General features: G+C 37.8%; 1 protein-coding gene across 7 annotated transcripts in view; it reads left to right on the top strand.

Annotated features, from left to right (window-relative positions):
• Nucleotides 1–13301, top strand: part of LOC120792858 (protein diaphanous homolog 3-like) — a 162282-nt gene that overhangs the window by 96032 nt on the left and 52949 nt on the right. For all 7 annotated transcript variants that reach the window (XM_040132259.1, XM_040132252.1, XM_040132283.1 and 4 more), the window contains one exon: nt 396–560. In XM_040132259.1, the coding sequence (XP_039988193.1) occupies nt 396–560 (165 nt within the window). The remainder of the gene's footprint in view (nt 1–395; nt 561–13301) is intronic.

The following is a 13301-nucleotide window of genomic DNA, read 5'->3' as shown; positions in this document are numbered from 1 at the left end:
TTTTCTAAAACTTTCAACCAGTAGTGTATATATTTATATGTGTATGTACTGTTTAGGTCTTTTTTTTCCCCCCTTGAAATTCTGTTTATATTCGCAGTTAGTATTGTGCATGTCAGATAGACCAAGACACTTTGCCAGCGGCCAGACATGAGTCACAGATGCTGTGGGCTGCAGGGGGTCATAGCAGTGAACACACTGTTGTAGTAACCTGACTAACAGTATCAGAGATTCTATCATACATCATAGTTTACCACTGACAGCAACAAATGTGAATGCTTCCTTTTTTTTCCTCCTAAATCTTCCATGTTGCTGTCAAATAGGTGAGTACTCGCAGCAACATTTAATTTACACTTAATATGTGATGGATGTGTTGTTGACCTTGACCGCACACTCACAGCTTCAGCAAGGTTGCTCGGGAGCAGTATGGCAAGCTAGTGATCATGCACAGCAATATGGAGACGCTGTATCAGAACGTGCTGGAGTACTTTGCAGTTGATCCCAAGAAGACGTCTGTGGAGGAGCTGTTCACTGATCTCAGCAACTTTCGTTCCATGTTCACTGTGAGTATATTGTTCTGTAGAGTCAGTCATAGGAGAAGCATGAAAACGTTGTTTTCTGAGCATGTTGTTTGGAAGTTAACAATTAACATGTTACCGTAAATGCTCACATTTGATTGAAATGGGGTTGCTGACTGTTAATGACTTTATTCTCAATTGGATTGGCAGTTCTTTTTTGTTTGACATTAAAGGAAGTCATTTGATTAAATGTCAGTATAAAAAGAATGTTCATTATTGTGCTGTTAATCACGTTACATATAATCAGAAATGTGTTAATATGTTGGCTGTTGAAAGAACGTAGCAACTAGAAGCATCTAGACCTACTTAACGAATATTTCTGTGGATTGGTGTTCCATAATGCCATTTAAAAGGCGAGTTATGGATGTATTTGCATTCTATGAACTAATATATAACTAATAATATTTTGAAAAAGACTGCTTTACTAGTTCTTTATTACAAACAATTTTGGTGTAAGTAAACCTTTAACAGCATCAAAACCAATAATAAGTTGGATTTAGTTGTCTTCTAGCATTGGGCTGTTCAGTAAAAGATCTCACGCTGGAGTGATAGCTGGTTGCAGTTACATGTTTGAAATTTGGTGGTTAAGAAGAAAAAAATGTTAGCTGGAGTATCGTGTTGTTTTTGAGAAGAGCTGCAGTAAATCTAAAAAAAGTGGTGGATGTTTCTGAAACTTGTAAATTCACCGTCTTTTAGTCATTGGCTGTATCAAGGTGGAACATCAACTTTTTATGTGATTATCACATCAGTGTCCTGTGGTATAATGCAAAGTAAAACAGCGCCAGTCCTATGTAGTCCAGTCCCACCCAGACATTTATGTCATCACTGAGCTCTGTGGCCTTATCAGTCTGGTGCTGCTGTGAGTTGTTGAGCTGTGGAGACCCACTGTGTGTTTAATCAGCAGGATTAGTGGTACAGGCCACTGGGCGTGACAGATAATAGTAGCTAATTACCCTACTAAAGTTCCTGCCCTGCCCCCAACTTAACATCTACCACACTCAAATAGATTTCATGCCTCTTTCCCTTTTTTCCTGCTCAGTCATTAGTTATTCTTTGATTTGCTTACTCCCAAGCTTTGTCTATACATTTGTGTTTTTCAGGGGGAGTGTGGGTAGGGTTTTGGTCCTGTCTCTGTCCTGTTTTATATTTAAGGTGCAGAAATATGTCGGAATAATCAACGTTATTTATGATACCTCTCCTGCAATGCAAAGTTATTTTCAACTTAAATACCATTATTAATTTTTTGGTGATTTCTTCATGGTCAGAAATGGTATAATTGAGTAAACTGAGTACATATGTAAACTCAGACTGGGATTTCTCATTCTCCCTTTGCCTCTCTCCTAAAATCCAATTGAACTGAGTGGCACTTAATGTATGTTTGCCTTATGTAGACATTTCCTGCATACTGCACACAAACAATGAGTACTTTACGCAAGATCTAACAAGAGAACAGTTTTAAATAGGTCAGCAGTAAACTATTTTGACTGTTACGTCGTCATTAAATTGTGCTTGATAAGAATATCATATTGAAAAATAGTAGCAAGGGTTTTCATAAACCTTCTAGAAGCCAAACCACTAAACTAACTGTTGTTACTCCTTAGAATGTCAGTTCTTTTTGAGCTATACACACGTGTTATTGGTAGAAATCCAATGAAAGGACTAGCTGTGAGGTATTTCAAGTACAGTATTTAAGAGTAAAAATTATTGTGCTTTTGGACCCATGTTTTAAACCATCTACCAACGCGGTCAAATCAAATTGTCAGTGTCCGGCTTTCATGTAACACTCTTACTTAATGTACAACATTTAACCTTGAGCCACAAAATTAGACCTCCCATCTTCCCTTCTTATGTATGTTATCTTCTATATGAGGCATCTAACCTGAGACTAGAGTATCTACACAGTCTTCACAGACTTGAAGAAACACACAGGCAGTCAGACTTGCTTTTAGCCTGGCTGTGCCTATGCTATTGATACCTGGACTTCTGTGCTGTGATCTTTGCCTCACTGTAATGGCCACAACCCAGTTCACCAATGACTGTGTTCAGACATGAATCCAACCCAGAGTGAATGAAACAAACCTCAGTATGTTGCATGCAGTAATTCAATGCTAGTTAATACTAATGAAAATATATAACATATGCTATTGACATGAAAATGTTATTGATATTGTAGCCATAATCCTTTTCATTTTAGCTCCATGGTTCAGGCTTGAGTTTTGCAGTAGCGTTTATGTTCTGACCAAATATTACAGTTAATGACGCTGCCAGTGAAAGGCGAACAGGCCAAGTGTTATAAAGACTAGCATTATATGGTCAAAACTCCCAAGGTAGCCATTTATTCCCCTGTGATAGGTCAAGGAGTAAGCAGCTTACACCCTTAGCAAATTGGTCAGATGGTCACATCATACCCACATATCTTGGGGGAAACCAAGGATAGGCCAGTGAATGTAGGCATATAGTAAATCTCAGCAACGTAACCTCTCGGTCAAATCTGTGTCAGCATTTATCCTGCTGTGCCAAGGCCCATGCTAATAGGTGTGTGCTGTCTCTAGACCGCTGCCTGAAGTGAACTGAGCCTTGAACTGTGTGTATGTTGCTCGCATTGTGTGTGTGTGTGTGTGTGTGTGTGTGTGTGTGTGTGTGTGTGTGTGTGTGTGTGTGTGTGTGTGTGTGTGTGTGTGTGTGTGTGTGTGTGTGTGTGTGTGTGTGTGCGCACTTGTTAGTTTGCGTGCGAATGTCATTTTGTGGTGGCAATTTTTTATAAGGAAAGCTGCTTAGGTTTTTCACACACAAAGACGTACACACACACTCGTACACACACATACAGCATGCTCAGTCACCCGTGGGAAGGAGACCCAGGGCGAGGCCGCACATCTGACAGGAATCCAATTGAGCGTGTCTAATGGCGGACATCCAGGAGAGGAGGAGGGGGGAAGCAGACCTGCAGTGATGAAGGAGAGCGGAGGGCAATTTCCGCAGAGAGCTGGTTTTCTCTCTCTCTCTCTCTCCTTCCGCTTTAACATTAAAGTAAAAAATAATGCTTTGTCAGAAAGCAAAAATCCCATGACTTCGTATTTTCAGGCTCATCTCACTATTTCTCAAAATCAGTGTTGGTTCAGTTCTCATTATTTTTCAGTATTTAGATCATTCTTGCCTTTAATGTTGAATTTTGATTTAAAAACAAATGAAACCTGCTTTGCCTGTGCTTAAAATGAAAATTTTATGTTACTGACTCTTTTTTACTTTTATTATTCTTATATTGCTAATTGGTTCTGTGATTTAAAAAGACAGCATGGCCTTTTTGCGCTGGCTGTGATCATATTAATTTTGTTTTAAGAAGGATGTTTTGATGTATTATTCTTTAGATGCTCTTTTTCCTGTTATATTCTTTTTGTGAAGTTTAAGGGCAATCCTCTCTTAAACAGGCCCACTTGACGTATTGAGGCATTATTGACTAATCATTGTTTTCCCGGGCTGCTGACAGCAGTAAAGGGTCCAGTTTTAAATAAAATGTAATTTTGCCTACTGGCTGTCTACAGTCTTCCTCTGTGGAACTGCATAGTCATATTATTGAAATCTTCTATCACTCATTTTTAGTCTTGGTCTAGGCAAGTCTGTTATTGGCAACGTCGGTTCGTTGGTTGGTTGGTCATTCAGGAGATCCACCACTTTGGTCCAGACTTAAATAAATACAAAAAACTATTAGATGGAATGTCATGAAATTTGCTATAAATATTAAATGTCCCTGCAGGACGGAGGAAAGAACATAGCACAGTACAAGTACCACATAAAGATGTATAATAATAATGAGACTAATGATAAAACTAATAATTATAATAATAGGATGAATAATAATAATAATACTAATAAAACCAAACATAATAATCATAATGGTAATCATAATAACTGAAGCAGTGGGTGTTGAGCAGGATCGAGGGGGATGTAGGCGGTTTGCAGTCACTGATCCAGACTCTGCAGCACCAGAACAGAAATACCTGCAGAAAGCAACAGGAGGAAAAAAGACAACTTAGTAACAAGCATTGATTGGATATGAATCGGTACAGATGGAGAGGAGGAGGAGGAGGAGAGAGGAGATTGGTGCATCATTCGAAGTCCTCCGGTAGTCTATGCCTATAGCAGCATAAGTAGTTGGTGGTTCAAGCCAAGCCTGAGCTAGCCCTAACTATAAACTTTAAACTCTGCCTCCCATCTACTTTTGGAGACTCTAGGAACCACAAGTAAGCCTGAGTTCTGGGAGCGCAGTGTTCTACTAGGGAAATAGGGTGCTATGAGATGAGGAGGAGGAGGAGGATTATAAATTCTATTCTGGATTTTACAGGGAGCTAATGCTGAGAAGCCAACACAGGAGAAATATGAACTCTTTTTCCTAGTTCCTGTCAGCACTCATGCTGCAGCATTCTGGATCAGCTGGAGAGTATTTAATTTGTTGGAACAGCCTGATAATAAGGAGTTGCAATAATCCAGCCTGGAGGTAACAAAAGCATGGACTAGTTTTTCTGCATCTTTTTGAGAGAGGATGTCCCTGATTTTTGCAATGTAGGTTAAAAAAGGCAGTTCTTGAAGTTTGTTTTATGTGGTACTTAAAAGACATATTCTGATCAAAGAGAACTGGGAGATTCCTAACAGTGGTGCTGGAGGCCAGGGCAATGCCATGTAGAGTAACTATATCATTAGACAATGTGTTTCTGAGGTGTTGGGGTCAAGTACAGTAACTCCAGTTTTGTCTGAGTTTAACAGCAGAAAGTTGCTTGTCATCCACGTTTTTATGTCCTTAAGGCATGCTTGAAGTTTAGCTAACTGATTGGTTTGATCAGGCTTCATTGAAAAGTAAAATTGGTTATCATTTGCATGATTAAATATCGCCATGCATTATTTCCAGATGAATTATCCTAATGACTTTTGTAATCCTCTGACTTTTCTTCAAGTGCCACCAGCAGATTGACCTTTGTGGTTATTAATGATATACTTTGCTGGTTTCATTTCTGGTGAAACTGAGGATATTCTTCCAAGCTTGGTTACCTTCTCGTTTATCAAGGGTGAAGTAGCCTCCATCGAGGAGCACCTCGGTCCTTCTCCATTGGCAGACTGACCTGGGCTCCCAGCTAGCTTCGTGGTGCAGCAAGCACATTGACCAGCATCCCATTAATTTATTTTTAATGCACATGGAAGTGAATGACGTTATGGCTTGTAATTCCAGCAAAATATATTCAGACCTGGAGTCCCTGGGCTATGCAATTGAGAGTCTAGGAAGATATTGTATTATTCCCTATTCCAAATCTCTCCAAAAACTCTGAACGTTTTTGTCGACTCTTCAGTCTGGCTACAAAACATCTGTTCTGCTGCAGCATATGACTTCATCTCCAACTCTTGATTACTTTCTGACTAATTCAAGCCTGTACAGAGCAGATGGTGTGAACCTAAATAGAAAAGGAACAAAGCAGTTGACTGCTAATGTCATCCACTTTCTACAGTTTAATTCATTCTGATAAGTACCACGGTAAGACCTGATCCAGAGCTAAAAGTTCTAACAGTGTGGGTCCTGCCACTGTGTGCTCTGACTCTAACCCAGTCTCTGAATAACAATAGCCACCACACGCCTGACTCTGCAACTTCTGAGAATTGTAATAATTCTGTAAGATCCTGAAAATTTGCACCTGTCAATGTCAGATCCCTTACTAATCAAACTTTCCTTGTCAATGATTTTATATCATCTCATAGGCTTCATTCTATTCTCCACACTGAGACTTGGCTCGATAAAACTAGTAACAAAGAACTTATTGAAGCTTCTCCATCTAATTTCTCATTTTCACACTGTACCAGATCAAATAAGAAGGGTGGTGGTGTTGCTACCATTTTGTCAGATATTTTATCATGCAAAAGCATCTTATTTGGTTCTTAATCTACTTTTGAGTATTTAGCCCTGTTAATGAAATCTGCATATTCCTGTCTAGTACACAGTTTACTGCCCTCCAAGGCTTAAAAAGGTTTTATATTTTAATTTGGTGAGCTTCTATCAAAAATCACTCCGGGGATTTCAACATTCATACTGATAACACCACAGACCATTAGGCTAACCAGTTTACTGAAATGTTATCAGCTTTTGATTTCATACAGCACAATGCCGGGCCTACTACAAGTGACGTAAGATCAAATTTCAGGCTGATTATATTATATCTCTGGAATCTTCCCCTCAATTCTCAAAAATGCTATTGTAACACCATTGTTGAAGAAGCACAATCTTGATCCATTTGTCCTCGAGAACTATAGACCAATTTCCAACGTACCATTCCTGGGAAAATTCTTGAAAAGGTTGTTTATCGACAATTATACATGCATCTGTCACTTAACAGTTTAATTGACGTTTAACAGTCTTTTTTTAGAGTTATCCACAGTACAGAAACTGCCCTGGTCAGAGTTGCTATTGATTTTAAGATTAGCTAAGACAACCATAAAGTTTCTGTTCTGGTAGTTCTCGACCTCAGTGCAGCCTTAGATACGATTGACCATGTAATTCTTCTTCAGCACCTTGAACACTATTTACGCCTTAGAGGCACATTTCTTAACTGGCTTTGCGCTTACCTTGCTGGTAGGTCTTTCTGTGTTTTTGTTGAATTAGATGAAGTCACCATTCCATATGGAATCCCACAGGGGTCATTTCATGGTCCTCTACTGTTTAATTTGTATATGCTCCAACTAAGGTCCCATCTTTCAAAAATACAACATATTATATCACTCCTATGCTGACGAGAAACAGTTATACATATCTGTTTCTGTCAACCACCTAACCCAGTGAACGATCTCATCCAATGCATTACTGATGTCAGATTGGACAGCCAAAAATTTCATACAGCTAAATAGCTTTGAGTCACCAGATAAACTCTTTGTTAACTCCCCTGACAGTAAAACCCTGTGAGCATGTCAAAAACTTGAGTGTGATTTTGGATGCTGATCTTAACTTTCAGAAGCTCATATCTAATATTTCTAACACTGCTTTTTATCATCCCAGAAATGTATCTAAAGTTCCTTCCTATCACAATCAGATTCTGAAAAGTTGGTTAATGCATTTGTTTCAAGTGTACTAGGTTATTGTAATGCAGTTTTTGTTCGACTGGCAAAACAAGTGCTTAATAAAGTCTAGCTTATTCAGAATGCTGCAGCCAGACCATTAACTTAAATCAAATGGTGTGAACACATCACTCCTTAACAAAGAATTGATTTTAAAATACCTCTTATTGTTTCTAAAGCTATAAACAGCTTATCTCCCCCTTACGTTGTTGACATGCTCACTGAATACACACCAGACAGATCCCTGAGATCATCAAGTAAAGGTTTTCTGACTATCCTGAGAATAAATTCTAAATCAGCTCATGGTGCCTTTAGTCATTATGGTCCTACTCTATGTAATTCTGTACTACATGAACTGTTTTTTCACAAGCTTTTGGTTAGGATTAAAGTGTGTGGTTAATTGGTAAAACCTTAATTTTAGAATCAGTATTATTATTGTTATTACTTTTTAATGATAAGAATAATACCTTCTTATTCTACTCTCTTCATAATACTTTCTTACCCTCTACTTCTATATGCTGTCTTATATCATTTTCTAACTGCCACATCTCTTTATTTTATATATGAAATGTTAATTTAATGTTATTTGTTTTGGTCATGTATGATCTTTACCTATTTTTGCTTTTATTTTAAGCATATTACGTTTATGTCCATCGTATGAAATGCGCTGTAGAAATAAACTTGACTTGATTCGATTCATTGAGCACTTTATTAGGAACACCTGTACACCTGCGTTAATTGTGCAATTATCCAATCAACCAATCATGTGGCAGCAGTGCAATGCATAAAATCATGTAGATACAGGTCAGGAGTTTCTGTTAATCTTCAAAGCAGACATCAAAATGGGGAAAAGAATGTGATGACAGTCACTTTGACCGTGGCATGATTGTTGGTGCCAGATGGACTGATAAGAGGAATTTCTGAAACTGCTTATTTCCTGGGATTTTCCCGTGCAACAGTGTCTAGAGTTTACTCAGACTGGTGCCAGAAACAAAAAAAATATCCAGTGCGCGGCTTTTCTGTGGACGGAAACAGCTTGTTGATGAGAGAGGTCAGCGGAGAATGGCCAGACTGGTTGGAGTAGTATGGCTACAGTAACTCAGATAACCACTCACAACTGTAGGGAGCGGAAAAAACAATTTCAGAATGCACAGCATGTCGAACCTTGAGGTGGATGAACTACAACAGAAGAAGACCATGTCGGATTCCTCACCTGTCAGCCCAGAACAGAAATCTGAGGCTACAGTGGGAACAGGCTCACCAAAATTGGACAGGTGAAGAAAACAGAAAAAAACTGAGAGTATTCTAATGAATCTCGGTTTATGTTGATGCATGCAGATGAGAGGGTCAAAATTTGGTGTCAGCAGCATCAATCCATGGTGCCAAACCTGCCGCCAGTCCAGGATGGTGGTGGTGATATAATGGTGTCGGGAAGGTGTTCTTGGCACACTTTTGAACGCTTGATACCGATCTATGACAATAATCTTTGACATTGACTTTACTTTAAATCTATCTGAATATTGTTGGTGTCCATGTGCATCCCTTTATGGCCACATTTTACCCACCTGCTAATGGTCACTTCCAGCATAATAATGCACCATCTCACAAAGCAAAAGTTGTCTAAAATTGGTTTAATGAACAGGACAATGAGTTCATAAAGTTTAAATGGATGAAGTGATCGGTGAGTGTATATCTCAAAAACTACTGCACTGATTGTCATGAAAATTGGTCCAGACATTCATGGTGCCCTCAGGATGAATTATAACAACTTGGAGTACCAGCACCAGTACTCTGGTAATGACTACATACCTGCAAATCTAAGGACTTTCCTATCATCCTCAGCTGTACTTTGTGCTTATTGATAATTAGCAACTGTTGGCATGCTTGAATTTAGATTGTAAACATGGTAAACATTATACCTGCTAAACATCAGCATGTAAACATTGTATTATGAACATGTTAAGCATGCTGATGTTATCATTTAACTCATAGCACTGTTGTCTGTACAAGGTACTGGTTCAGAAAGCTGCTAATATGGCTGTAGGCTCTGGGTTAATTAAATGAAACCTTAAATCAAAGTTATTTTTAAAGTGTATTATTATTGGCCTACATTTATTAAGATCATTCTACAGTTGCCATCTGCATCATAGGTTTATAGGACATCTTGTTCAATCTTGTTCTTGTTTACAAAAGACAATCTAATCATACATGTTTAACAAGTTTTGGTTTAAAAAGATATGTTGTTAAATGTAATCTACAATCCAACCTGTGAAGCTGTCATTAATGACAACGATTTCACCACTGACTAGATCGCTGTCTGTATGAAATTGTCTGCATTGAGGGTAGCAACAGCTCTGTTTGGTTGTTACAGTCAAAGTGTGTTTATGTTCTGTTTGGGTAATTGAATATGACTTTTTAATGAGAGAGCTGCTTGATAGTGAGGAGGGGAAGGAGTGTCAGAGTTTTGACAAAGTTCACATTAGTTATCCGTCTCAGCTGTCTACTTGTGACCTGGGATCACTTAATTGTTCCTTATTAGAAATATATTATTTGATAGTACTCTTGTTCTTTGCTTTTCTTTTTCCTCATTCTCTCCTTCCGTAATTTACCAGATTGGATGCCCATTAAAGATATAGTCATTTGTGAATCAGTGGTTGCCACGAGCAACCGACAGTCATTCCATCAAATCACTTCAAATTTTGTGGAGGAGTTAGTTTCATTTAAAAATAGAGCTCTGCACAGCTTCAGTCTTAGTCATTTGGTATTCATCTCTCCCCTCTCCTCTTCAGCACTCTTCTCTTCTCCTGAATTTTGTATAAACCTGCCGAGTGGTATTCATCAGTGTCGTTAGCTACTATTGTCTTTTTATGTGGGAGTTTAGATAAATGAATTTTAAAGTATATGTTTGCTAAGTTGTCAACAAACCACAATCATCTTACGGTGTGTTCACAACTAAGAAAAAAAAAAAAATGTAAGCCATAGAGAACACATTATTCAAGCATACGCTAAGAGTGGTGGAGCTGTATTAAACTGTGAATAATGTATACTTTTACACCCTTACTATCATTATTTTACAGTGTGTCAAGTGACTTGTTGACACTAAATCAACTACGCTGAATTGTTTTGAATTCAAGTTGACTATATCATTTCCAACAATGTTCTAACAATAATGATTTGTATGCAGTCTCTCTCTTAGCTGTGGCATCTATCATATTTACAAAACACAGACAAACCCACTTTTTTGGTTTTAAATGTGTTTTTTAAGTTAGCTGTAAATGCTAACTTAAAGACACATTTTATTTATGTATCTGTGTAGGGATTGTCTCATAACATTGCCTTTTGCCCTTTACTAAGCATCACCGATTCAAGTTGGAAATAGCCAAATCTTTTATGCTGTATTGGGACCTTTAATGCCTTTTATGTTCGGATTCTATTTCACAAAAAACTATGCTTGGGACGGTCAAACTTAGGAAAGCATTGCAGATTTTAACTGAAAAATTTTGTTTGAATCTGATATTTCTGTGTGAGTCACAGCTAGCTTTTGGGAAATTAGATTTGTATTAGATAGCACCCAGTTTAGAGAGTATGGTAGTTCCTAAAGGCCCTTCTCTTTCTCACAGTCTCTTCTGGCAACTTCCTGAAGAGATGCACTGTGTGTGTACAGGCATTATCATGATCTCCTGTGTTAGGTTGTGCATGTAGAAGTTCCACTGCAGATTGGCATGCTTCCACTGGCTTCTCTGAGAAGCTGGGCTGTGTGAATAACACAAGAGGAGGGGAGATGAGGAGTAAGAGTTGGGTGTTTGATCAAAAACCCAGCCTCCCTTGCTTTAAGTGACTGGATATTGATCAGGATGGCAATAGTGCTGGCTCTCTATTAAATTATACGCTTTCTGTCTCTTGGCTGTAGCATTATTGAGCTTTAGACACCATCATATGAGTTTAACAGCCTTCTGGCACAGGGATTATAGAGCCTGTTAGCGCAGTGGTTGATATACAGCAGATACCATACCTATATATTCAAGTGATCTTCATAGACAGGCAGAATGGAATTATTAATCATTTTTTTGACAAGTTTAGAAGTAGTTTACATCACTTTGTTTAAACATCAATAACATTAAAAGACACCCCTGTCCTGAAACCTGATATTGATGTTAGCCTTGCAGTTCACGTGAATGTTGTACAACAGTTTTTGATGTCTCAAAGCTTGCATATGAACAGTAATTGACATTTACTACTGCAAATTCCAACCTAATAGTTATCAGGACATCATAATGTACTTAATCAGGAGCATGGACACTTAGGATTGTTACGGTCTAAGTATGTTTACGTTCTGTTTTAGTAATTGAATTTGACTTTTTGATGAGAGGGCAGGAACTACTCCATGGCCCAGAAATAAAATTGGAACCCATAAAAACCAAACTAGGGTTCTGTGGTTGAAATGCACCTAACCTATATGACTATCTCTAAGGGTTCCTTAAAAATTGCCCTGTGGTCAAAAAAGGGACAAAAGTAGGGTCAACACAAAGCTTTCCTCATTATCCTTGCATATTGTCAACTTGCTTTTGTAGTCCATTTGTTTTTATAGAAGTATGTACACACATATATTCAGTTTTCCCACATTTTATTCTCGTGCTCTTTGAGCAGACAGTTCTGACAAAAGAAAAGATGAATGATTGCAAACATGATTAAAGCTGACAATCAGCATTTCCTTAAAATAAGTAGAAGTTGCTATTCTTCATGGATCAGCATAGATCATCAAGAGATTTAACACATGTATTATTTTTATTATATCTAAAACTATAATTCAAGTCAGACACTGCAGGTACTCAAAAATTGCAGTCCTAACATTTAAATGTTAAAGAGAAAAACATTAGCACAGAGGCGTTTAATTTATAGTTTGTACTGTATATTTATCTAAGGCAAGATAGCAAGTGCAATTAATCAATAATCATACATTTTTTGAAAGACATACTTGTGTAACCATAAACACAATATGATCTAAGTAAATGGAAGGAAGTTACCTGATTATTCTTGTAATGTAAATTGGATTAAGCCATGGACTTTGGTATCACATATTCAGATTCTTTTAAATTCAGGTGGTTTCAAAGTTGATATTTGTTTACAGTTGATCCGCAGGTAGTGTGTTAGACATAAACATCCACCCCTGTGTGTTCAGTGACTTCATACTTTATACTGTTTTGGTATGATGATTTTTGTTTTTGTTTTGCAACACATGGGAAATTTTTTCTGTTTGTTTTATCTTTTAAGGTGATGCTGCCCAGGATGTTTTCCGGCTTTGTAATAGAGAAAAACAAAAGAAATAATAAATATGGAAAAACAGCCTTAATAATCTCCAAAAATAAGAAAAAAATGTGTTGTTTTTAAATGTGCAGGGAAGATTCAACATTAAAACAGAAAATACTGTTTATTTAGAAGACCAGCCCCTTTTTTCATGTCCTTAGGTCATTGTTCCAGCATTCTTTTGGCTCTTTAGTGTGTGAAGTCTGTGGTGCCAAGTTTTCTGTCTTGCAGGACCGGAGTGCAAATGCACCTTATAATCTTCATTTAACTTTAATAATGCCTGATAAAGATGTTTGTGGGGTTTGACGACTGCCTCTGCTTTTGACAATCTCTACA

This window comes from Xiphias gladius, chromosome 1, assembly GCF_016859285.1.
Source record: "Xiphias gladius isolate SHS-SW01 ecotype Sanya breed wild chromosome 1, ASM1685928v1, whole genome shotgun sequence".
NCBI lineage: Eukaryota > Metazoa > Chordata > Actinopteri > Istiophoriformes > Xiphiidae > Xiphias > Xiphias gladius.
Note: the sequence above shows the minus strand (reverse complement) of the source record. Positions and strands in the feature narration are given on the sequence as shown.